Genomic DNA, 26,656 nt, shown 5'->3' with positions numbered 1-26,656 from the left:
TGGTGTGCCCAGTGGGACCCCCTGGCTCACCTCCATCTGGGCACCACACGCTCCCCAGGGTTAAATCACTTACACCACTCAGTTACAAGCCAAGTGACTGTGTTTAATGTCGTTTAAACCTTCCAGACCCCTTTTTTGCTCCTGTGCATTGAGTTCCATTCAAGGTGCCCAAACGCTCCGGGGATGGAGGGATCCAGGGCAAGTATCCACAGGGAAATAAGTGCCCCTCGGGCAAAGTGAGGGGCGGAGAGGTGAATATATAAATGAATAACCACGAGACACAGCGCTCCCCGTCCCTCACCCACGCCTGGCAATCATTACTGGGACCAAGCTGCCCATGACCTCCGGAAACAGGGCAGAAGGGGGTGAAATGCAGCCATTCTCACATGGCAGCTCTGGGGCTGCTTTTGAACCCCCACACCCAGACAACACAGGGCTTCACCCAACCAGGGCAGGACCAGGTGCCAAAAACCTTCTCCCCCCAGCTGCCCCAGGCTGGCTCAGCCCAGCAGCTCACCGTGTTGTCGTGTTGTCGCGTCTCTGGTTTCACCTCTGTCTGTAGGGTAAATGATTAACCTTGAATCTTGGAGCTCATTCAGCATTTCTCCCCAACCTCTTCCTTCTTTTAAATGCCCAGACATACTGAAAATCAAACAGTGCCCGAGTCTCTCCTGGGGAGCAAACAGGCAAAGCTGCTGGCGGTCTTGGGCAGGTGGGGACAGGCCTTTTTTTCGACTTCCAACAGCCTTTTTCCAGAAGACAAAGGAGGATGGAGAGCAGCGCCATGCCCAGAGGGACCCCCTTGGCCGGCCCGGGTGTGCGGGACACTGCTCCAGTCAGCTGAGGTGGGCGAGCTCCCCCAGACCCCTGCCCTGCAGAGCTGCCCACCCACCACCCCATCTCCCCAGGATTTCCTGTGGCACAGAGCTGCTCTCGGTTTCTGTGGATCGTGCCTGTGTTATCCCAGCTCCACTGTGGAGAGGATCAGTTCGTTTGGTACTGGGGTATGTATCCCTTCTTTCCTTGCCCGTGGGCTCATATTTTGTGGTCCTTCTCCCTGGCTCCCTCCACCACACAGCTCACCCCTTTGATCATTGCTGCTGCTCCACTCTGGCCACAGAGCCCCCAAGCAGGGTCTGAGCTAGGGACTCAGCCCCCTTCCTACTGAAATCCCTGGAAAATGGCGTGTCCTCCTCTCCCTCCCACCTTCCGTATGGGCTGCTATGGGATGAGCTCCTGAGCAAGGCAGTGAATGATTAAATATTCCCCTGAGAGGGTGTGATGCAGGGTCTGAGCCCCACTGTGCGAGCAGCACTACAAACCCATGGGAAGATGCAGTCCCTCCAGTTTATAGCCCGTGAAATAACCATGCGCAAGGGAGCGAAACAATGACCAAACTCGGACTGAGGAAGGATGAGATCTATTTCCAGAGTCCCAACATGTCTGTTCGCTGCAATCATATTTCAATCTGTGGCTCCTGTGAGCTGGACAGACCTGAGACAGGCAGTTCCTGGGTGACCTCAAGCAATAGCTGCTTCTAATGATTTAAACTGATCGCTGAGCTGCCTTGAGCGTGCTGTGGGGAAATGTCACATTTCCCATCCTCAGAGCTCTGCAACGTACAATGTCCCCGTGAGCGGGCCGTGTTAGCTGCTGACCTGCTGAGAGCCATTTGCAAGGGAGGGAAGGCAAAACCTCTGTCTCTTTCCCCTTCCCAAGCACTTGGGCCAGTCCTCAGGGTGGGCAGAGGGGAGCTAGTCTGCCTGCAGCAGGGCAGGAGCTGAGCAAGTGCAGGGAATGTGACTACAGCCCAGCAGCACTGACAGGAGCACTTCTGTTGAAATCTGAAATCTCCTGCAGCATCCCCTGCAGCTCACACAGGGGCTTGCTTGGCCCTCGAGATACCCATTCTCAGCACACCAGGATGCAGTGCTCTGAGGCAGGATGAGTGATGTGAACCTTTACTGCATCCTACAGCCTCCTGCGCTGTAACCATGACGATTTGGAGTGTGGAGATTGCTGTGGGTTTGGTGGAAGGGGCTAGAGCAGAGCTTAGCCACCAGCCGGGGACCGCTCACCCCTGGGCCACCTTCTAGCAGCAGCAGCAGGTCAGGGCTTGAGCAGGGCAGAAGCAGCAGCACGACCCAAAGTTGCTGTATCCACGTCAGAAAGTGGCAACATCTCAGCGAGACTGAGGAAGGGTTATCATTCCTACATGGCTGGAAATCCACCTAGAAGAATGGAAAGTAAAAACATATCCTGTTACCAACCAAAATGGTATGTTTACACAGATTTCATCATCTCTGACGTTTAGTGATTCCTTGGTGCTGGAGAAATAGCTGCCACTTGCCTGATTTATGGAGTTAAGTAGAGCTTTCCAGAGCTAAAAGCAGGTCAGCACCTGCTATCTGTGACTAGAGAGATTGTTTCAGTAGCTACAGGCTAGAACAACTTGCTCTGTCCTTGTATTAGGCACAGGAAAGGGATGGGCCAGATTTTCAGTCCAGGACTGACTTTGGACACACAGTAATACCCTGTTATGAACATCTCATCTAATTCTGCTGTTTTATGCAGTTCAGTGGTTACTGTCAACCTGTTTGGAAAACTCCTTATTGAAAGACAAGATGAATAGAAATACAGAGTCAGACCCAAGGAGCGTGACCTCAGAACCAGCCTCACCGACGAACAGTGCAGGGGAGGAAAAGATGGAGGTTGCTTCTGAGCAAAGCAGCCCAACTTTGCATAGCAGGGACAGTGGGTTCTTTGAAAGAGGTATTAAAACAATGTTAAGCATCCGGAAATCAAAACGAAGTCTGAACAAAGAGAAAGGAAAGGAAGGTACCGGCACTTGGAAAGGAAAACGACTTTCTTTGCGATTCTCCAAGAGCTACGAGGAGAACAAAACCACGATCTGTAATGGTGTGGAGGAGATTGGTGAGAAGATAGAAGCAGAGCCCATTCAAGGAAAGCCTCTTTCAGGTAAGAAGCATAACCACCAGTGTAATTTGCTTGGCAGGATATACATAACCTTCAAGTAATTTACACTTTGCAAGTCTTGCGCCCAACAGAGGTGCTAAAGAACAGGCATCCCATTACGGGGCAGAGACAACTGTCACCCCTTGCACAAACACCTTGGGGCGTTACCTGGCCCAGCCTGGGCAGATCACCTGTCACTGAACATGCTGCTGTGTGGCCTCCACCGTGTTAGTTTAAGCATATCAACAACCTACCTATCAACCTATCAGCTCACATATCAGTGGACATATCGCCCCTCAGACTTATCAGTCACCAATCTGCTGAGCACAGTTTGGGAACTGCTGGTCTGACAATATCTAGAAGTGCAGTGTGGGCTATTCCTACACTATTGCCTGCATTTTACTTCTGGACAATTTCTGCTCTTCAGCTCTCAGACTGATGGTCGCCAGACTGTAGTCTGTAAGTTGCTGCAGGGCCTTGATGGGGAAAAAAGATGGTTTGGATGTGATCTGGTTCGGCATCTCCAACTTGGTTCCTAATCTTAGGGACTGCCTTGTGAATAGACCTCCACAGGTGCTTTGCTCTCTTACACTGAATTCCCATCTATTCTCACAACAGCAGTGCTGCAAGTATTTGTTCAGTTTGTTTTCCTCAGGCTGGTTACTCTCATGCATTTTGTCAGCATTATATAGATAGGTCTTAGTCAAATTATATTAACTACCTTCAGTGTAGCTCTCACCTTTCCGCAAGTGTGGGCAGACTGCAACGACTTTGATCTTGGTTTGAGCACCGTTCTCCACCTTCTCAAGGCTGAGGTACTACAATGCATGCACCAGGAGATAGACTGAGGTGGGTCAACATGGCTTGACCTTTCCTCAGCCTAAATTTCTAGAAAGAAATTTTTGGCCTACTGTATCGGATGTCGTGGGCATCGAAGGGCTGACATTGTCTCACTGCTGTAATGTGCTCTACTGTGCCATGAAGTTATTTACTGCTTTGCACTGATACATTGTGAGGTTGGTAAGCTGGATCTGAGCCCATCTCATAAACTTTGCTAGTCTGTTCTCAAAGGCTCTTAGATGAGAAGCAACAGGAAATGTTACCATAAGCCCTTTTCTTCTCCTGCAATAAACAAGCTGAGGAATTGCACGAATAAGGCCCATCCTGTGCCCAATAACTCGTGATTGGCCTAGACTAGAGCAGCTCTGTCAGAAACATGTCCCATCCTGAGATAAATATGGCAAGCGATGGAGACTCCACCATGTGCACCATTAAGCTGCATAATGGTTAATTGCCTTTCAATTGTCTTCCTTCAACTACCAGCTGGCTGATCTTGTATTGCTAAATTAAAGATCCATTTAGCACCCAATATCACCTCCCTGACTAATTATCCTAGATGGTGATTAAATGGTGTTTTCTCACTTTGATAAACAGAACAGAATGTATTCCTTTAGTCTCTCACTGCAAGCACTTGTGCAAACACAGGTTTTATATTAATTTATCTAGAAGAGACTAAGTTAATTGGCACAATCTCCCTCCCCTCTGAGTGCGGAAGCAACTGTAGCTCCATATAGGGACTCAAAGCTCTATGCATTCTATGCTGCATCAATAGTTGGGTTATTTGGTGTATTTCCATCTTCATACAGATACTCTCACACTGTACAGACTGTTTGGTGCATATGGTATAAAATTTGTGTGCAGACAAGCCCAAGGGCATAAATTAGGGGCTATGAACCAGTCCTTCATATCTTCTCTGAGTGCTCTCCAATTTTTCCATATCATTTTATATGTGTATGTCCCAGAAGCAGTGGCCACACATGCCTAAATAATACCCTTTCCCTTCTCTTTAATATTTGCCTTATGCCCAGTATCACAGTGGGATCTCCTGTTCAGAGCATCTGTTATGATGGTGGAGATGGTGAGAGCTTCCTGGGGCCTCTCTAAAGCTAACAGTGCTCTTAGATCTCCTCAACACATGGCAAATACTTCTTATGTTACTGGCAAATAGGCAGCGGTTCTTGCACAAGCAAGGTATTGAAAAAGAATGGTCAGTAGACCTCAGCCACTTTGGGGGTAACACTATTTGGGGACTTTCCCACAGCCTCAGCCAACACCAGCCAGTATTGGTGCTGAGGCAAAGGAGGTAGGGAAAACCCACGTGCGACCTGAGCACCAGGAGAAAGCACTCGCAGGTTTGGATCCCCCTCCGGTGCACACACCTCCCAAAATCATCCAGGGACAGCAGCGCTCACTGCTTGGAAGACAAATGTCACCGGTGAGAGGCAGTGCTGCGTATCTGACTGTAGCTTTACATAGAGGTGGTGAACAGCCAGGTCACCCAACCCTGAACCACCACAGGTGGGTGAACTTCACATACCTGGCATACTTTGGAGTTCCTCTATTTCCTTCTGCTGGGACCCCGGGACCGCCATCCCAGAGACTGTCCTCACTCCCCAGCCAAAGGGTTATTGCAGATTGCAATAACTGCAGGGCTGAGAAGCTGTGGCTTCTGGTCCTCCAGAAGTCCCTCTTTTTGTTGAGAGAAGGCTGAGGACCACAAGCAATCACAGAACATCTCCTAAATGTCTGGAACAGCTAAGAGGCCAGCCATGAATGGGCCAGTCTCTGGCTTGCTACCTCAGTCGCTATATCTCAAGGAGTCATCATAATGCAAATCACCAGCGACAATCTCTGTAGTTTGCATTAGCATTTTGCTCAGCCCTCAGAAATGCAAGAGCCAGTTTGGCTGTGACATTAGTTGATCGCGTGTCTTAGGAGAACTCGATAATGCACAAAATCAAGACAGGAGGGAAGCCTGGGGTTTGCCCAAGGTTACATCTGAACCGGGAATGTTCCCAAAAACGTATCATCAGGAGCATCCCCAAGCCAGTATCCCGCTCCGCCAGGGCCTTGGTATCTCTGGAGGACATGCAGGTGGGTAGGCTGGGGCCAGACACGACCATCCAGTGAGATGTCTGACCTGGGAGCTCAGAAGGCCCAAAGGGGTCTGTCCTGCTGTGCTCCCTCCCACCCCTCCAGCCAGACCCCTGGGCACTCTCCCTGCCTTCTTGGGCAACACAGTGAAATGCCCTTTCAAGCCAGAGATGCCAGAGCTGGGCTGCGCCGCCGTGGCCAATTCAGCAGCAGAGTGTGCTGGGCACTCTGGTATGCTGGGAAACAAGGGTATCTGTGTTAAAGGAAATCCTGCTGGTAGGGTATATCCCAAACTGTCCCTGCTGCCAGTCCCACTTCAGCTCCACATTAACAGAGGGGCAGAGCCAGAGGCGGTTTTATGCAGCCTGAGACCCCAGCGTCCCTCTGCGCAGCCTCATTAGCCGTTGCTTGAGGTTTTCCTGCAGGGCTATAATCAGTTTTTTGGATATCTCCTACCACCGAAACCAGTAGTTTAAAGATGTGGCTCAATTTGCAGTGATTGCATTTCCGTTGCTTTCCTCTCCTGTGTCAAACAGGAGGTGGAGAGACGAGGGGGGTCAGTCTCAGGGGCACTGCTGGGACCTGGCTACTCAAAGCAGCCCTGCAAGCCTCCCTGTGAGGCATCTTGTCCTGTTACCAACCTGTCAATCACCTAATGCCTGCTTTGTCCCAACCCCTTCCCCCCATTCTTTCTGCAGTAATGGAAATCAATGAACTTATTCAGAAAAGGCAACTTTTGGAAGCATTTGCAAGCATCAGGTACTTGGAAGATGAGACTATTGCTGAACGGGATGCTGAGAAATACCAAGATAACCCCCAGGAATTTGTACGGAAATCCAAGGATGTGGATTTGCTTTATAACTCTATCACAAATGCGATCCAGTCCATTGTGGTGGGAACGCTGGAGCATCCCACTGTAGAGGACACTATGCTGACCTCCCTGGTGACTTTAATTGCTTGTGAAGAAGCAGCTCATCCTAACACAGGCAACGCTGCTGGTCCTGGGTCGGACTTGCTTGGCACGCCCAGAAGGTGGAGGGAGGAGTGGAGGGAAGCTATCAACGAGAGTGCTAGAAAAAGAGTCCTGAGGATACCCATGGCATCGAAGGAAGAAGAGAGTTCTTGGCTTGATCTCCACTTAGGATTCCTCCAGAAACACCTGAGTGAAGACTTACTGAAAATCAAGTTATCAGTAAAAAAGTGCTATCCGGAGGAGTACCAGGTGTGTGACACGTATGTGGAGGCTTTTCACAAGGCCATTGCCTCACACTTGCAAGATCTCTCCCAGAGACCGCTGGAATTCAATGAGCTCTACACCTTACTCGACTGGGTGGCCAACACCTACCGCAGGTAAGATGCTGCAGTTGCCACGTTGCTTCAGCCTCTTCCAGAGACCGGCAGGGCCACAGCGTGCTTCGAAACCACCAAGCTATTTTCAGTTTCCTGAGTGAGGAAGAAACACAGTCTCTTCTACAGTAGAGCCAGATAGCTAATTTATTAATAGGTGGGGACAAAGGTTTGTAAATAAAACCCTTACTGCTTTTCACAGATCTAAATTACCTTGTTTTCCTCCCCTCTCCCACTTGCTGTTCTCACATGCCAGGAATCTCCTCCTTGCAGTTCTGATAAACTTGCTCCTTTTCTGCAAATATTTTGCAAGGTCCAGCAGCTGCTCGGTGACTTTTCCAGGCACAGGGAGGGACCTGTGGGGGAGCCCTGCCTTCTTCCTTTTTAATTAAAACTGTGATGCATTTGGAAACAGGCCACGTTACCCTCCATGTTCAGGGGTCAGAGTTGTCTCAAGGAGGTGCCGAGACAACACCATGTGGAATTAGCCACAGTAAAACAAAGGCTCTGGCTCAGACGTGTCCACTAGTTGAATGGGAGGTCCATGTTTTTTAGGACCTCTTAAAGCTCCCTGTAATTCAGGGGTGACTAAAATATTCTAGGAGCTGCATAGATGTATCAAACACCATCCTCAGGGCACCCTCTGCATGTGGGAGTAAAGGCAGGAATTCTGCACAACAACAGTAAAAACTGTGATGCTGGACATTGCCTCCTTTTACAGCCAAAGGAGACATCTAAGATAGGCACCTGTAGAAGGTCCAGGCATTGTTTGTCCTCAGTTGTTCACTGGGCTAGACCACAGACCATCATCCCAGCCCCAGAGATCTCCCAGACTAAAACCCAACAGAAATACGCAGTGGGGTGGGAAGGAGAAGAGAGGCAACATCCACAGGAGTTGGGTCTGGTAATGAACATGTAAAAACAGCCACGTCAAAGCAAAATGGTGTCTGCCCCAGTAGCTGGTCTCCAGGAATGGCCTGAACCAAGGAAGGGACAAACGCAAACCAATTGGCACCCCTCAAACAAACAAAAAAGGGAGTGAAGGCAGGAGTATCGACACTGAGTCAAAGAGTGGGCAAAAATGGACAGGGAAGGGGCAGTGGAGGAGCAGGGCAAGCAGCAGCAACACTTGCCCAGAGCACTCCTAGCCTGGGGTAGCTTTGGGGTCAGGATCATTTGTACTGCAGATGGTCTTTGTTTTGAACAGCCCTCAACAGATTTCTTCTGTGAACTTGTCCAGTTGCTCCCAAAACCCCATTTACAGTGTGGTGACTGTGACGACATGTGTGTAACCCCCTCAGCATCACGGCACTGGCTGACCAGCATTATGGCAGGACCGCTATGGGAGTGACACTCCCACCCATTGTCCTCCCTCATGTGTCTCTGCTGATCTCATCTGGAGGGAAATTCCTGCATGTCCCCAGCCCCTGCGAACTGTACTGCACCCCAACATTGCAGGAGACAGGGGAAGAAACAAGCTTCAGCAGCCTGGTTCCGCACCAAAGTGCCCCCATCGTATTTCTCTAACTTGCTGAGAAAGAGCTTATTAAGAGTTGCAGCGTTTTGGGCACTGCTGGCAATCACCTTGCTGGGATGGGCTGTTTCCATTTGATATTCTCATTCTCAAAGAACTTCATCCCCTCTTGGGACCCATCCCAAAAAAGAAGAAACTGTCTGACCCAAACTCATTATCGATGCTACAATTCAAACAGCTGGGAAAAAAAGAAGAGGGGAATAAGCTCCTCGAGTATACATTTGAGCCAGTCATTTCAGTCATGGCAGAGAGTTTGTATTTAAATCTGTGGTGTCCTTTTAAATGAACAGCAGACTTCTGCAGCAGCTGGGCTGTGCAATGCTCCACATGTGCAGATGTACCTCTCTGGGAAATCTGAACATTGACTCCAGGACACTATCAGCATGCTGAGCTTTTTTTCTGCTGAGCAGTCAGTCACTCTGCACCAGCCTGACCTTGTACAGTGCAATCCTCACTTGGATCCAAACCTAACCGTGGGCTTGACGCTGGTTTGGCAATGGGAACGCTTTTTGGTGGTTGGGCAAATGAGCAGGCTGTGTGTAGGACATGGCCGCTGTGTTCCCTGCTAACCAGGTGACTGCTTGCAACAGTCATCAAGTGCATGAATATTTTCTTCTTTCTGCTCTCCACTTTCATTACCCTGAAAGACGCAATGCCTCCACGGTCCATGGCAGATTGCAAGGGTAGCACATTCAATTGTACGGGCTAATAATGGGTTTCTCGCCCCAGAGGGAGAAACACAATCACTCCTTCCCTTTCCCTGCCTCCCCGCTAATCAGCTGGCCTCATTACACCACAATCCAGAGGAAAGTGAGTGGAAAAGTTGCGTGTCAGCTGAGTGCACTTTGGAGTCAGACTCTGTAGCTGCAGGTCCACCCACGGCTTCCATCTGCGGAGGAACCGTGGTGCTGCCATGGCCCGTGTCCCAGGCATGGGAATGCCTTCCAGAGGCTGCCCTGCGCAGAGCAGGACCTGCTCTGCCACCTCCCCTTCCTAGGGATAACGCACAGGGAAAAATAACAGGATGACATAAGCTGTGATGTGACACCGGAGAGGAGCCAGGGAGATCAGCTAACTCCAAAGCAGCACGCTGCTACAGGAATTACCCTGAAAGGCATTTTGCAAGCTTGTAGTCAAATGAATCAGCTTCAGGTTGTTTATTTAAAAAAGTAAATTCTCATAGCACTTTTCATGTCCAAACAACTCAGAAGTCTCATGATTTCTAAGGTGGGCTGGAACCTTAGATCATTTTGATTTTGAATAATTAGGATTTTGAATAGCAAGGAAAGATTTTCTTGTTAAAGCTTGAAAACAAGCATCGCAATTTAAGCTTTAAGTATATTTCTCACGGCTTAATAATTATGTAGCTCATGCCACATGAATATTCCATCAGTTTACTCACACTCCGAGGCAACATAATTTGTTCATTTGAATCTTTCCAGTGAACTCTTTCTGGGTCACCCCGATCTCAAACCAGAAGTTAAGACAGAAAACCTGTCCCTGCTGTTAACACCAGCTGATTGGGATAAACTGAAAAATGACTACATCGCTTCCGCAAAGGTGAGAGTTTTGTCCTTGTCCCCACGTGCCCCCCAGGGAAGGTATGGGAGCCCCAGCCTCCAGGGCAGAGGTCTTGGATGGCTGCATCATGGTTTCTAGCCCCACCAGGTGCTGAGTCCTGCCAGCACCATGCAGAGCGGCCTTTAATCAAAAGCAGAAAAGTCCTGAACACCAATTCAGGGACCGAAGCAGGCCATGGGCCTGAACCTGGGTGATCACAGAGCCAAAGGGACTGTACCAGACCCATACAGTATGGCAGAGGCTTACCAAAAGGTCATAGCTGGGCTTCCTCAGACTGAACGCATTGCAAAGCTAGATGTAAAGGCATTTTAGCTGCTACTTTCGCAGCGTGTGTTCTCCTCCAGCACATCTGAGGTTTGCTATAGGCAGACAACTTTGGGCATGTCCCTGCCAAAGGACCTCCCCATGGTTGAGCTCCTCCTAGGAAGCCCCTTCTGCTGCTGTCGTTCTGCCGTCCTTGGCTGGGACCCTGTGTGAGACTACGTGCTTTCCTGGCTCTTTGCTGTGCTCAGACATCTTCTTGCAAACCATTTCTGAAACAGGGCACTGCTCAAGGTGAGCTCAAGGTACCCAGCTGAATAAAATCAGTATTGCTCCATTGTGCTGGTGAAGGATCATTTTGTTTCACCGGCAAAAAGGTGGATTTATCAGCCAGGACTGAACAATGCTGCCACTTACCTGAGCGGCTGTACCACCAGAAAGGACTGGTTTGATCTTTAATCCTGACCTTGTGCACTACACGTGCTAGAGGACTTTGCAACCAACCAGTCAAACAGCTGACACTATTTCCCTGCCAAGAGAATGATTCTCCCTTGATTTGGGAGTACCTTGCCCCCACACAGCACAGCTCCTGATTTTTCCCGAAATCCTGTGTAGACCGACAGCGTCTGGAGCAAGACCTTTGACTCTGCCTACCTTTCCGTACCGCATGCGTGAGCCTTACACACATGCCGACAGAGCAAAACACAGCGAGCCGCTTTACTCATGCTTGCTTTGTTATCCTGAGCTGCATGTTTCCTTCCTACATTTAACATTTAGGGGAAAATCAAAAGCTATTTTGGAAACATCCTGCGACTGGAGGTCACGGAGAAGTGGGAGAAGGAAGTTCATCCAGAAGTGAAGGAAAACCTCTACCACTCCTCGGTCTCCTTTGATATTCAAACGGTATTTAATTAGCTGGGGCAAAGTGTCGGGGGCTCTGTGGCTCCAGGGAAACTGGATTGTTACCTTCTGGCATGGAGGTACTGCCTCCTGTGATAATTTATGTTAGTCACGCACTGGCAGAATACATTAGAGCAGAAAATGCCATTTATTACAACTTTTAGCTCTCCTGCTTGCCTTCTAGCTGCAAATTAAACCTGCTGTCAATTGTGTCAGCAACATAATAGGCAACTGATTTTAAAGTCCTTAAATCTCTTTGATTAAAAAGAAAAAAGAGAGAGGGAGAAAAAGGCAGAAAGAAAACGTTTGTTAGAAAAACCCCTTGGCTGAAAGAGTGACTTTGTCCCGGGGCTGTGGCAGCCACGGAAAGGCCGTAGGCAGTGACAGCCACTCCAATTTAAACAGTACAAAAAACAAAAGCTCCTGCTAGCTTTAGGGACTACAGGGTAATAAATCCAGGAGGGGTTTGGATTCATTCTCCTCACTCAAAGGGTTGAGTCATTTCAATTAAATAATACCAAAAAAAAGAGAGGGAGAGAAAAAGAAAGAAAATCAAAGAGTTTTGCCTGCCGCCGTGACTCTTTTTCCATAGAGGAATATTACACGCTGTGTGATCACCGGGAAGGAAGGTCTGAATTGGATTAGCAGATGGGTAGGATGCCTCAAGAAGCGCCAGAGCGGGACAGCAGCCTGCCTCACTCCGGAGAGGCAGCCGGGGTTGTGGGAATGGGAATTAGGGAGGAGTCCCAGTGCAAGCACGATTTCGGGGTGACGGCCGACCCTCTGTGTGGCCCCGGTGTCACTCCTGGGGAGGGGGATTGTGTGAGCCCCCAGGGATGGTGCTTATAGCCACCCTCACCATGAGGACAGGGGGACAGATCAGCTCCTCTTGGGCATTGGGTTGGGGATTGGCCTCTCTAGCAAATCACCCCAAAAGAAGAGGATGGCACCAGGGCAGCTTGGGGCTCCAGTCAACGCTGCGTCTAACTCACGCTCAGACAGCGGAAGGACACTGGGCCTTTAGGGATGAATGATTATGCCACAAATCAGTTTGTGCCTCTTGGCCCATTCTGGATTATTATTTTTAAAACTGCCAGAGGATAATGAAAACCACCTGGCAACAAGTCAGCTGTTTCCTCCTTTGCTAGGCGAGTCATTTTTATTAACTAAAGCTGCATGAGAACCTTGTGAAGGATGTTTCGCCTGTGCTTGTCCCATTCACTGGAGTTTTTCTGTGCCCTTTTCTAGATCATCGGGGAGCACATGAAGATATCTGGAGCAATCAGTAGAAGCCTGGAAATGAAAATACTTGAGCTGTGCCTGGCAGAGCTGCACGAATTCATACCAAGGTCATTGCCGCTCTGGGGAGCGTATTCCTTCCAAATGAGTCCCACATTGGTAAAAAAGCAGGGAAAAGGTCCATGCAGTGGGCCAGACCTGGCACTGAGCAGGCACAGGCCTGCTCCTGGGAGAATTAGAGATCACAATGAGCCCAATAATGAGCAAGCTGCAAAACAACTTGGAGGGAGTCATAAATAGACCCAGATGGGACTCTTGCAAGTCCCAAAATCTGAGGTCAGCGCTCCAGGAAGGAGCTGCTGGCTGGAAAGGGATGGGACCACTGTGGTCCCATCCATCTGGGACCATTGCGGTATTGGATGCTGGTTGCTTGCAGCTGCAGCCATGGGCAAGTTATGGACCCCCAGACCCAGAGCCTGCTTGCCCAAAACATCATCTATGTGTCCCAGGGTGAGTCCTGCCAAGAGGGTTTTCTTCTGCATGCTGTGGCTGTGGGCATAGAAGTGGCTGATGGGACCCTCTCTGTTACACCCGGGCAAAACATATAGCTGGTCTGCCTTCTGAGTCTTTCTAAAATTTACCCATTGTCCAAAGGACACGGGACCCTGCACCTTTGCTGAAATGACAGTTTTCTGCTTGGTAGTCCCCGAGTTATGGCGTCAGCTCTTACCCCCTGCGACATGCTTTAGGAATGCTCCAGGGAAGGTTTTTGGCTCGCAGAGGGTCCCAGCACAGCAACACGCTGTCTGACCTCTCCAGTGGGGCTGTGTTTTGCGGGGTTCATGGCCGCTTGCCGGAGCAGCAATCTACAGAACAGAAAGGCTGTGCGACATGAATCAACTCTGAACAAGATTAAAAGTAATTTCGCATTAACCTTTGAAGTTTCCCACCTCTGGCAGGTGCTGCGTGGAGGGTTTGCTAGTAGACGTTTTGCAGGAGTGAGGGTAAGGAGCCCGAGCACTCCTTTCTTAGACTGTGAACCCAGGGCATGGCAGGTGTCCAAAGTGTGCTAAAGGCAATGCTTTCCCTTCTAAACCCTCATGTCTAGTAGGCCAGCAGTCCACATTTGTCTCCCATACCCTGAGTGAGCAGGGTAGTTCAAACCAGCTATTTGGCTTTGAAGTCTGCCTGGGTTTTGAAGGAGAAACCCAGTACTAATGTTCTGTTCTTTATTTTTTTCCTTTTTCCCCCTTTTTTTCCTTTTTTCTTTTTTCTCTTTTTCTTTGTTCTTTTTCTTTCCTTTTTTCTTTTTTCTCTTTTTAAATTATTTTTTCTTTTTTTCCTTTTCTTTTTTTTTAAAACAAAATTGGTGTAAAATGCAAGCCAGGGCAGCAAGGGTTCCCAGATGAAAGGGTCACTGAAACTTAAGCTTTTTCTTAAACAAACCTGAGATACAAGCAGCTGAGGCTGGCCTGAGCAGGTTCCTTTACCCTGACAAAGAATGGGACCACCAGGCAAAACCTGCCTGAGCATGCAGCCTCCTGCCAGCAGTGCAGGTCTGGGTGTAGAACAGCTGTCAAAACCCTAAAAGATGTGCTACACAGAAAACAGCTACCTAACACACCATGCTAGGATTACGGGGGGGAAATGCTGCCCCGTTCCTATTCACCTTCTGTTGTAAAATCAGCCCTAAGGTAAATCCTTTCCTTGTGTGCTTAAGAGGACACATATTATATTGCCCCAAAAGCCAGAGAAATGAAGGACCAGACCGATGACCCTGAGCACCACGGCCACAATTAATCCCTCATTGTGAGGTAAAGTCAGAGATTTGGCGTGCTGAGATCCCTGGCATCTCTCCAAAAGTGCTGTGTGCCCACTCAGGCGAGCGCACCCTAAACCCATAATTATCTACCATCTATTCCCCTCCAATGCACACGCATGTTATGACAGCTGGAAAAAACACGTCCGCATACAGAGGGGACAGTTTGGGCCAGCCACCGGTATCTCCTGACATCGCCGTGTACGCAGATGAGCCATCCTCAGTACCCCCACCGTTAGCGTTACCCGTGTGTCTTCTCCCGCAGGTTCGGGGAGGAGTTCGTGGCGTGGAGCACTGCCCGGGACAGCCCCATCTTTGCGCCCTATTTCGTTGCCTACGTCAACAGCTTCCACGACCTGGCGTAAGTCCGCTCTCCCTGAGCAGAGCTGCCGCGTTGCTGGGGTCCGGGAGGGTGGCAGTGCCCGGAAAGGAAAGACCAAGGTCTCCTTGGGGTGCACCACTGGGTGCTCAGCCTCCAGCCCTTCCTCACCTCGCGGGGGGATGTTCCCCAATAGATGCAGATAAAAGTCACAAGGGTGAAGAGACGGAAGCAGGGTTGGATCCAGTGCTTGCGTGAAAGCTTTAAACTCATTTTTCAGCCCATCTTTTTCAGCCTCAGAGGAGGGGGGTTTTTTTCATTTTTTGTCCTGGAGGTTAGCAGTATAAACCCAGCAACACGGTTTGAAGGCTGCTTTTGGCACCGGGCTGGAGGAAACTCTGTGAAAGCACTCAACCTGCAAATAAACCCCTGCCATCGCTGCTGGCAGCAGGAACTTCTAGGGCTTTGCTTGTGTTATGAATTAGTTATTTAAAGCCATCCATTGAAAAGGCCTCCGATGAACAGGTATGCCCACCAGCTCTGACTATCAAAGAGTGCTTCCAGGAGAGGGACTCTCCCTGTAAGCAGGATGGTGCCAGTCAGTGTGTGCCGCGGGGTCTGGTCCATCAGCCCAGTGCCGTGGCACACGAAGACCTCGCAGGTCCCACCGCGCGGCCGCCGGCGCAGCCGCTGCAGCCCCCCTGTGCCAGCGCCGCGGGGGACCGAGGCTGTTCGTACAGCACCTGCCCCGGGGGGGGCCGTCTGCAGCCACGCGGGGACACGGTCCACCGAGGCCCAGGGGCTCTTCGGCATCTGGGGTCATCCCTGCCGTGCAGATGTGGTGCTTCGGAGGCCAACCGGCGCGGCGCTAACGCCCGGGGTCTGGCCACCAAAAAGCTCGGGTTGTTATCTCCAGCCCGTGCCGCTGCATCGCTGCCTGGCCCGGCCTGCGGCGGGGATGCTCTACGCCAAATGTTATTCAGGGGATGCAGAGGATTCCGCGTTGCAGTGTCTCACGGGAGCCGACGGCTCCAGCCGCAGTGAGCACTACCGTCGGCAAGTCTCTAGATGGCACGGTCTCTCCAGCAATGCTAACCTCGCCGAGGAGCCGGCTCTCTCTGCCTCCTCCTGCCCCTGCGGAAAATGGCTCTGCCATTCCCCGCTGGGGACTGGAGAGGTGGTGAAGGGGGAAGCCAGCCCCAGGCAGGGAGCTGGCAGGCGTTCGGGTGGTGGGTTGGCTCCGCGGGGTTTATTCCTGAGTCGGGTTAAGTATTCGTCAGCCTGGGGTGATGAGTTGCTGGGCAGAGGTAGGTGACCTAACAGCATGATTTTGTGGATGCTGGACCCAGATTTCAGGTGTTCAGCAGGAGTTACGGACCTGACCCCCCTGCCTGGGGCAAGAGGGATACTGTTGGGTGTTTTGTAGTCCTGCCTGGGCAGCCTCAGACATATAAACTAGCTACCAGGCAGCGGCAGGAACCCGCCGTGCTCTGTGGTCACAGCAGTGGATGTGGCACGTCCAGGGAAGCTCGGGGACCACTAGCATTTTGGCGGTGCTGCCTCAGTTCCCCCCGCAGACTCTTTCAGCAGGGCAGGGATGGAAAGTGAGAAGAAAGCCAGGAGCTCACAATGCCCCCAAAACCCGTGCATACTGCTGGGGATTTCATTAACCTCTCAGAAGTCGTGTTTTCATCCTCATCAGTGTGAAACCTTGCAGAAGTACACACTGTCCCTAGGAAATTCCACAGGTTTCCACTTCTGTAGTTCACAGTCCCAGCTGCTGCTGATAGACGCTGCGTGGAGTGAGTTAGCCGGGCTCTGGGGGAGGAAGGGTCAGCAACTTTCCCTTCTTTGGCTTTATTATTTATTTCTCTCTTACCCCATAAGCCCCTCTGTGCTCTCTCAGACACCTGGCCGTCATTTAGCAGAAGTGTTGCTCAAGTGAAAAAGTAACCAGCCTACGCAACTGCTCTGCATGGTTGAATTGTCCCACCTGATGACGAAATAGGTGGTTTTTTAGGCACAGTTACTCAGTTGTGATTAATTTTCAGTGTATAGGATTGTGCAAAAAGAGTTTTTACTTTGACCCATTAAGTGTTTCCAAGAGGAAGTACTAGATGTGCAAATTTATTTAAAAATAATGCCCAAGATGCCAATCTGGATAAAATGCTTAGGACAGTGTAATAGTTTACATTTTAACGTTAACCCATTGGTGGTGTCTCTCTCTCTCTCTCTCTAGGTCAGGGTTAGAAACGGTTTTTAAAGTCAACACTGAGGAACTGCAGAAGATTTTGGCAGCTCTGACAAGGAACTTCACAAATATTTTTTTAAATAAATTAAGAACAAAAGCACAGGTAAGAGGATCTTGGCCACATTAGTTCCTAAATATAAGGGGTATGTGTAGGACCACTGCAGCAGCTGAGGACCATTGCACTTCCCTTGTCTTGCCAACTAGACCTCATTTTGCAGTGCATGACATTATGGTCCCTCCAAAATGCATTGTGCCTAACATTCACAGAAATCCTCCTTAACCCAAAGCGACACTTCCAGCATCCTGGGAGTTTTTTACTATGAGCAATGATACATTAGTCAAGCTGTTTAACTTTAGTACAATGGCAACTAAAAAAAAAAGGGTGTCTTCCAGCATGTCAGGCAAAGCAGTCAGGGAAACCTTATCCATAGTGAAGCACCGGAGAAGTCAGCTGGACACCACCAGTGGGACATTTTTCCTTCTATCTCAACATTTGGATTTTTCAGGACTTTGATTTACTCTTACTTATTTGTAGATCTGCCATCATGGTCTGTTATCAACCTCTTCAGACAGGAGAGAATTCATCCTGGCAGAGGTGATTTTTCCAGGCTGTTTCCATGGTGAAGAAATACTGATTCTTTCAGTGTGAGGATGCTAAAGCTCTGGTATCAGCTGATAAAGCTCTGATATCAGCTTAACTTATGTTAAGAGGCCTATAAGGCAACATGCTGCAACGCAGTTTGTGCTTCCCAGCTCTGCTCTGAGCCAGCTGGGGGTCCACTAGCCCTAGCTGGTACAACACAAGAGATGGGGGAAATTAAGCTTTGGTGCCACCCCTTTTCACTCTTCCTAATTCACTTTTTAAATCACCAAGCATAACTTTCAGAAACCAAGACAGTCACGCAACTGCTCCAATCTAAGCCAAGCCCGCCTGGCCAAGGGGACTTTCCAGTGACTGCAGAGCATGTCTCAGAGCCTAAGTGGCAGGCAAGGACGGAGTCAAGCCAAGGCATTGAGCAAGAGACCCGAAATGCCGTGAGAACTGAGAGCAGCCAAGGGAAAGCATTTCTAAACAGCCCTCCAGCAGGCTGGGAGCACAGCGGGAGGGCACAAGTGGGGGAAATAATTGGGAAGGAGGTTGCCAGGAGCCTAAAGACAGAGATCCTGAGACCTAAGAGGAGAAAAGTACAAAGGGGATGTGTCAAAGAAGGGATGTTTTGAATTTGACCCTTAGAGGAGTCTCTTCCAGGTGCCACCAGAAGCCTTTAGCAGATATTGCTGTGTTTCTATGTGGAGGCACGTTAGCTCTAGGGACCTGGCAAGGGAAATAGCCCACTGGGGACACTTCGTCAGAGCACCTTGAACGCAGGGCAGATGGGAAATGGTGCCATCACTCCCACATCATCAGTGACCATGAGGCATCAAGTCGGGGATGCTCCCAGCTGCTATTCCCCCCCACCACATCAGAGCCATGAGCGGAAGGAAAATCCCAGTGAGATTTTGTGCAGACACATGGGTCTGGAGGGAGTAGAGACAGCCCCCTGCAAGTGCTGTGAGCAAGAGGAGCTTGATTTCTGTGTGGAGAAGACTGGAGGGGTGATGGATTACTGGGCTGATTTCCAACAGATTTACTACCAAGTGACTTGTCATGGCCATAGCTGGTGCAAACCCATTTAACACTAGCATACCTGGTTGCATACCACAGCCTGTTCTAGCCATGCCTGAGTTTCATCTGATTAACATTCACATCTGTTTCTTCATCCATACAGTAGGGATACAAATTTATTTACCTAAAGAAATATAGCTGGTAGATTAGAAGGTGGTACAGAGCAAGGAAATGAGGTGTCCCAAGTAAGCCTTTAATGCCAAAGCATCTCCTGCTCAGGGAGTGATGCTTCTCCTGTCTGCACTGGGGTGCCTACCCAGAAAGGGAAGGTGCGGGTCTGAATTCCCTGGGGTGGAGAGAGAAACCCAGCCTGCTCTGTGCCCTTGGTGCCTAATTCCTGGTGAGTCTTCACGCAGAGTGGGTGCGCAGTCGGTGCTCTGTGCTTTTTGGTTCAAGGCCCCCGAGCAGGCTTACAGCTGGGTGCCTTCAGCTAGTGCATCAGCTAGTCTGAATATTACTGGTGCCATCAGTGAGTTGGTTTTTTTTCAGCCACTCCTTAAGAAAATCCTCACCAAGGACTGGATTTTGGCAACGGAAAGGCCGGACTCGCTGGCGTTGGCAGTCTCGCAGTTCTCCAAGTACCTGCAGCACATGAGGGAGCCCATGGGGCAGGTAGGCGGCTGATCCCATGCCGGGGTGCAGTGATGCTGGGGGGGTCCCACTGTCATTTGCAGGCTGTGGTCTGATCTGCAGACTCCTTTTCAGCGTCAGGGGCTGTTTATAATTGTGGGGACTGTTCCTGTGGGGGAGTTCAGCTACTACCATACTTACATGTGAGCATAAGCAACATCTTTCCTTTCTGTAGTTTAAATACGGGAACTGATTTCTTCAAAGAGGAATAAAAAGCTTTGGTGAACGTTACCACTGAACATTATAATTCCATGAGTCATAGGCTTATATGCTCCTTTCACATCTATGTAGTTTTGAAATAAATGGGGAGGTGACAACAGCTTTATATTTTAAATCTGCAAGCACCATCAAAACCTACTTTTAAAACAATCCTAAATATTGCCCTTTGCTACTGAGGACCCAACCTGCCAACACAAAATTATGGGCTATTTCAGAGTGAGGAGTATTTCCATGGCATTCCCTTGGGCACTGCCATTGCTGTCTGCTGGAGCAAGGGGCTGCCAGCTGCCAGCTCCCTTCGGCAGGGCTGGCCTGGGCAGCGTGTGCTGATGGTGTGCTGCCTTCGTGTATCTCTTCCACGCCCTTGGCTGCTGTTAAAGACCGAAAGGCTTCCCCTGCCCTCTCTCACTGCTGTGGCCTTGCATGAGAACCACAGAAAAACCATGAGGCTTTCTTTTTTTAAACAGGAACTTCTACGTGATATTCATAAGTACGTGGTGAGGGAATACATTGTGCAGGTCATCAAACCCAGACGGAAAATGAATGCGGAGACACAGCAGCAAGTGAGTGAAAAGATGAACCAGGAAGCCAGAATCCTTAATAATACACTCATTGATCAGGTATGTTAGTTCCCTCCTGGCATCCCCTGACTTCCCTGTTCCCAGAGGTGCAATATCCCTGCTTGGCTTCCCGGGGACTGAGGCGGCAGGCTCTCGAGGAGGGCAAGCCTCAAGAAATGTAAAAATGCCTAAAAGACAGCAAGCGAGGTGGTTACTGCAGGTTCATGGCGTGGACTTCCAGCCCGGCGGCCACTCTGCACTAGTGGCTTGTGCGTGCTCAGCTGGCAGCTCTCCGACTGCAGCGCACGGTGTTTTAACACACTTCCAGGTGCACGGGCACTTTGCGTAGGATGGTTTGTGTGCTGTAGGATCACACGCGTCCCGTGGCAACTTCCTGCTGCGTGTGTTCCCTTGGGCCATGGGATGCACCTTGTCTCCGAAGGATCCCTACCCTGAGTACAGCTCAGGGAGATGAATCCGTCGAGAAGGTCCATCCAGGCACACAGTCTGCAGGCAGGAGGGTGATGGGGAGAAAATTGTGGCTGTTGGTGTGTTTTGTGACTAGGCAACATCAGCCTGGGATTTTCAGGGAAGCCAAAGTCGAATTAATTGGATTTTGCAGAAGGTCAGGTGTCCGGGGCACCAAGTCCCACTGAGGCAGATCCCTCTCAGAAATGAAGCACACGAAACTATCAGGCACCAGGAGGTGAAGTCTCTGGCATCCGCTGCCGTGCCAGACTACAACCACAACGCCCTGCTCGGGGTCTGGCTAGCTGGGGTGCTCATGAGCACCGGGGAGTGCAGAGTCAGGCCCCGGCGGAGCTCCCGGGGGTACCTTGCCATCGCCGCCCAGCGCTGCCTCGGCCAGCATCCTGCTGCCCCCCAGCAGCACGCTGCCCACCCGAGGGCAGCCTGTCCAGCCCGCAGCAGTACTGTCTTACACCAGTAAAAGCATCCTGCTGCTGTGCTCCGCACTGCAGGTAAAAAGGCATTTTGCAGGTGCCGTGCTCCCCCCTGACATCCCCGTATGCCTCCTTGTTTGCAGGGCTCTGACTCTGACTGGCTTCTTCCCGCCATACACCACATTGCCAATATAATTGGGGAGAGGAAAAAAGACAGGATCAAGGAGTACATCAAGGAGCTGTGTCAGGATTATCCAGATATCAGGTACATGAAATGGCAGATGCCAGAACTGCTGGGCTCCATCCCAAACAGCACGAGCTCGCCCCATGCCTTGGCCAAGCTCTTCAGCTTCTCTTCTCTGCTAGTAGCTACATGTTAGAGGTGCCAGCAACAGGGGGAATCCCGCCTTATTTTTCTTTCTCTATGACTGTATCCTTTCTCTTTTTTCCCCTGTCTGCTGGGTCTTATAATGCACACAAGTTACCTCAAAAGCATTTTCATTTTAGAATAGAATAGAATAGAATAGAATAGAATAGAATAGAATATTTCAGTTGGAAAAGGCCTACAACAATCATCTAGTCCAACTGCCTGACCACTTCAGGGCTGACCAGAAGTTAAAGCATGTTGTTAATTGTCCAAATGCCACTTAAAGACTGACAGGCTTGGGGCATGGACCACCTCTCTAGGAAGCCTGTTCCAGTGTTTGACCACCCTCTTGGTAAAGAAATGCTTCCTAATCTCCAGTCTAAAGCTCCTCTGACACAGCTTTGAACCATTCCCTTGCATCCTATCACTGGATACCATTTTATTGCTCCAAATGAACCTTGTTTCACTGTAAAGTTCCAGGTTGCTTTTCAGTTCATTACCAGTATTAGCCCAGCTTGCCAATTTACAGGCTCCAGCTTTGGAGCAAATAGTTTGTCCCCTGTTCCCAGGCTCAGACCTCAAAGTGCAGCACACATTGACACAGTTCAGCTACAGTTTCTGAAAGGCCCTCAATACAACCACTACATTTTGGAATAAATTACAAATTCTTTCTTTTGTACTTTCCATTTGCTGTTCCAAAGCAGCGTCTGCAAAATTTAAGGCTACTGGAAAAGTAAACAAACAAAGTGACTAGCTCTGTCTATGGCTAGGCAGCTGCATATCAGAAGTTACCTCCTCTGCTGCAGCTCTTCTACCAACTATTGGGGAGGAATATCAGTGGTACAGCTTGCAAAAAAATTCCATTTCATCAGAGTCATTTCAGAAAAGGACCAAAGGTTTTTGCACTGGGTTACACAGTTCCTGCTGGATAACAGTTATACAATCAAAATAAACCATAAATTTAACAAATTGCTCAGAACACTGAAGTGGACCCTCAAATATTCAGAAAAAAATGACATTAAGTATATTTTCTTTTCCCCAAAACTAAGGCTCAAAATTTTTCATAAGTATATTTAACTTAAGTGGGTCAGTTATGCTTCGGGCTTATCTGTGTGGGGAATTTCAAACATGGACTTGAAAAAGAATAATTGTTCCTGAGTCATTTCCTAGGTGAACACATGTATCCTACAAAAAAAAAACAAAAACCAAACCCTTAATCCCAGTGGCCAGACTAAGCTGATGAAGGAGGCAGTGCCTGTTCCGGGAAGGATGGGAGAGGTAAATAATGACTAGTCAGGCTTAGCTACTTGAAGACAATTTTCCAGGCAGAAAAGCCATTTACAAGGCTATGATTTGTGGTACTTTTTCATCATTAGCCTTAGACCCAAGCCAGGTCCTCTTGGTTGATCTGTTTCCTGGCTTTCCGTTATTAAGTAATACTATTTTTAACAATTAAGTTTGGAAAATAAGGCAGAACCTGCTGGACCTGCATTGCTTCCTGTTCAGGTCTCTGTTAATTCTTCCCCTGAGCTCCCGGAGACGTTGCTGAATTTGTATATATCAAGATTACTGGAACAGGGTATGTTTCCAAGTTGGCTTTCCCAGCTCTCATCTAATTAATGCCTGTCAGCTTCCTAAATATTAGCACTTCCATTACTCAACTCAAAATAATCATTAAATAAAAGGTCTGCAGCCTCTCAGGAAAACTTGCAAAAGACATCACGTGTGTGTGGAGACGGAGGAGGAAATTCCCCAAAGCTCCAGCAGCAGGAGTGCGTCCCACCAGCGCAGAGCGTTAGGAGCTGATGCTCGCTGGCTCGGTACCTCCGGCGGCTGCAGACCCCCGTCTTGGTGGCTCCTCCAGTGCGGTGAGGGGACGTTCCCCAGCGCTTTGCCATGGCCTCACTCCGCCTCCGGCATGGTTGTTGGTTGCTTACCTCTGGGCTGGTTTTTCTTGCCAGGACTGAGCGAGGTCTTGTTTGGTTTCTGCAGGAAGGAGCACGTCCTGGCAGTCCTCGCGCTCCGGGGGCTGGGGCGCGCCAGGAGAGCGGCAATTTTCCGGCAAGGCTACCGTGTGTTGGAGAGCCCCGACGGTAGGGAGGACAGCACGCTCTTCGCTGAAATTGATGCCCCGGTGTCCATCAGCTGCTTCTAAAACAGAACCAAAACAGCAGCCAGCATCTTCCCTCCTCCTACGCTGCCTCTACGGCACGATCCAAAATCTGCTACCCCACCTCGCTCCTCTGCAAATGAAACTTTTTGACGGCCGTGGGAAAAGAAGTAGTTTTCTGAACTTGCTAGCCCGAGTTCAGAAACCAAAGGCAACAGACGTGCCAAGACACTGACCTCCTGCAAGAGCTCCTGGGCAGCAACTCCAGGCACTGTGTCCACGCTGTGTTCAATACAGATTTTATTGCTAGGAGGCTGCTCTGTTGTTTGGTCCAAGTTTGAGTCTCTTTTTAGAGAACAGGAGAAAACCAAAAGGAGTTCACTCAGAGCTATATCAAGGCTTGGACTGTGCACTGCATAATTATACAGCAGCAGAGCAAGAGCCTCCTTCATAATTAGTGTCCCTGAGCAACTGAGGGGCAGAGCTTGGGCAGGGATGTGGTAGTGCCCAAGTCTTATTTCCTCCCCTGTGAACCAGCTGGCTGAGCTGGCATGACACAAGGTTGGTGACATTGTGACCTGATGCCACAAACCACTACCTGCCCAAGGAGGAAAACCTTGGAGGGTAACCAAACCCCACAGTTGGGCTGCGTAGCGCATGGACTGCTCTGCGCTCTAGGATGGACCCTGTGGCCCTTCTGGTGTTTCAGCAGATTTTCCTCATTCATGGGCTGCCTTGCAAAACTGCTGTTGGACCGAAGACCTGTTCATGCCATCACAGCCTCTCTGTGTGGGCAGACATGTCTGGATCGGACATGCCATGTGGAGGGAGGCTCCGAGTCCTCCTTGCCCTGGGGAAAAGGGCCACCATGCCCCTAGTCCATTTTCTTGTATGTTTAAACATATTTTAACAAATCTGGTACAATCTGACCATGGTATGAAACTTAATGTGAGGTGGACAGGCACAGTGCTACAGATCAGATCCTCATCTGGTGTAAACCAGCATCACCCCATTGATGGACATAGAACACCACCGGTTTAACTCCGTGAGGGATCAAAAGCGTTACATCCAGCATCTGCAGGGGAGACTAAAAGAGATATCCAGCAGCCTACGGCCGTACAAATCTGATTTTATTTAATCCAATTTATCCTTTAGGTTGCCCTCTGCAAGAATTAATCCAAGACTCTGTATGGAGACATGTTTACGATCTATCAATTAATGTGATAAATGTGGACATGGCATAGCCTTGAACACTAATTTGTCTGCTGCAGAGCTTCGAGCATCAGTAGTGAGCATATTTCGTTTCTTTTGCTGTGGTTTGCACCAGTATAAATTTCAGCCCGGGTGAGCAGCAGGTGCTGGTGACAAGCCAAGGGAGCTGTTCTGATGGATAAGAAATACAGAATGCACCTTTAATTCACAATCATCATATGAAAATTTATCTAAGGTAGACTTGCTACCTCCACAGTCAAGATAAGTGTTTTTCTAAAGATGGCTTTGAAATATCGGGTATAAATTGAAAGCTTGAGGGCAGGAAATCCTGGGAGGAATTTTCTGCCCTGCATCATTCTTCAATACAGCTCATGACAATTCCTGCAAATCCTCGGCTTGGTGACTCTCTGTATTTGCTATGGAGAAGGAGAAGTAAAATATCATCTGCATCTCCCGTTAGGTGTGCAGAGCTCAGGAACACTTTGGAGCTCCCCTTCCTTGTCCTGGGGACATGGTGCAAGCAGGGAGCCCTGGATTACCCCATGGGTGTGTGAGCTACATCCCCCATCCCAGCAGAGGGGAAGGAAGAGCATCAGCACTGAGAGGTTTACATTTAATGTCAAAAGCATTGACTAAGTGGGAGAGACAAAAAGGGGATTTCAACTTTTGCATCTTCAGTCTGAGATATCTAATACTGTTTTTTCAGAGAAGTGCAGGATCTGAGGCACTAAAGCCTCAGTGGGAGTTTTTGTGCATCAGAAATTTCCCTCTGCCCTGTATGCATCTCTGATCCAAGCACCTCACACAAGGCATCTGTGGCACAGAAATTTTCCCAAGCGCATTAAATGTATACTGGGTTTTCAATCTTATTATTTTACTGGCAGTGTCTCCACAAAGCAGCTGCCTTTCCTCAGGCTCCAGCTGTCTGGCCCTGGGATTAGATAAGGCACTTGGCTTCTGTTTTCTAATAAAAGTAAGTTGCTACCCTGAAGTCATGGAGGAAAGCTGGGAACAATGACCTGCTTTTTGTCACAGCCTCTCCTGGGACACTTGGATCCTGGAGCCTGGCATCCTGTGAGCCAGCGGCAGGAGCGCAGCCTGCTTCCTCTGGGAGATGCTCCTCTCCTGCTGCTTGCTCTTGAGCAAACCAGTTTAAGGTTAAACCCATTAGGGCGAGACTACGGTTCAGTCCCCGTCCTGCCCCAATAGCCATGCAAGCGGAGAGGGAGCTCCAGGGCGGGTGGGGAGCAGGGGTCCCCCCTCGCGCAGAAGGATGCTCCGTCTGGGCTGCGGGAGCAGATCCTGGAGACACCCGAGCAAGGAGAGAGGAAGGGCTGTGCTCTCCGAAATGAGCTGCTGCTGTCCAGCTGTCTTCTGTGAAACACCCGGTGTTCATTAGGACCATATTTCACATTCCAATAAAAGAGAAGAAAGGCCTCCCAGAGCTTTTATTATGGAATGTGTTGCTCTTGTAGGAAAGTGCCAAGAAGCTCACTTATTACCCTGTTAACTCCCTCTGTTGTTTCCCTGTGGTTTCCACAGTCAGCCCTATTCCCAGCCCAGCACACAGTTACATTCCTCACCAGGAGACACAGCTCACTCTTACCCTGGAGGGCCCAAGCTACCAAGTCCAGATACATCCTCCAGTGAATAAGGATTTCTCAAAAGTGTCCGACTAAATGGAAGAGCCAAACTCTCTCCAGATTTAGCTTCTCAAGGGTAAATGCTGCATTTCGGGGGGGGATCTGGCACAGCTCGCAGCACTGTGTGGGTGGTGACAGATATTTTTTTTGTTTCAGAGGTCTCTGCTGTTTCACAATACTGTTTGT

The 26,656-nt window shown here is 49.6% G+C and overlaps 1 protein-coding gene across 1 annotated transcript; it reads left to right on the top strand.

Moving 5' to 3' along the window:
• The first annotated feature begins 446 nt into the window (after window positions 1–446).
• Window positions 447–25,818, top strand: EXOC3L4 (exocyst complex component 3 like 4). The gene is made up of 12 exons (XM_030004771.2): window positions 447–1,004; window positions 2,575–2,979; window positions 6,609–7,260; window positions 10,234–10,351; window positions 11,411–11,536; window positions 12,782–12,882; window positions 14,857–14,952; window positions 17,150–17,264; window positions 19,317–19,439; window positions 20,144–20,296; window positions 21,282–21,403; window positions 23,498–25,818. The coding sequence occupies exons 2-12, from the start codon at window positions 2,625–2,627 to the stop codon at window positions 23,658–23,660; spliced, it is 2,124 nt and encodes a 707-aa protein (XP_029860631.1). The 5' UTR covers window positions 447–1,004; window positions 2,575–2,624; the 3' UTR covers window positions 23,661–25,818.
• The last annotated feature ends 838 nt before the right edge of the window (window positions 25,819–26,656 follow it).

This window comes from Aquila chrysaetos, chromosome 2 (genome assembly GCF_900496995.4).
Source record: "Aquila chrysaetos chrysaetos chromosome 2, bAquChr1.4, whole genome shotgun sequence".
NCBI classification, from domain to species: domain Eukaryota; kingdom Metazoa; phylum Chordata; class Aves; order Accipitriformes; family Accipitridae; genus Aquila; species Aquila chrysaetos.
The sequence above is the reverse complement of the archived record's forward strand: the minus strand, read 5'-3'. Positions and strand labels throughout refer to the sequence as shown.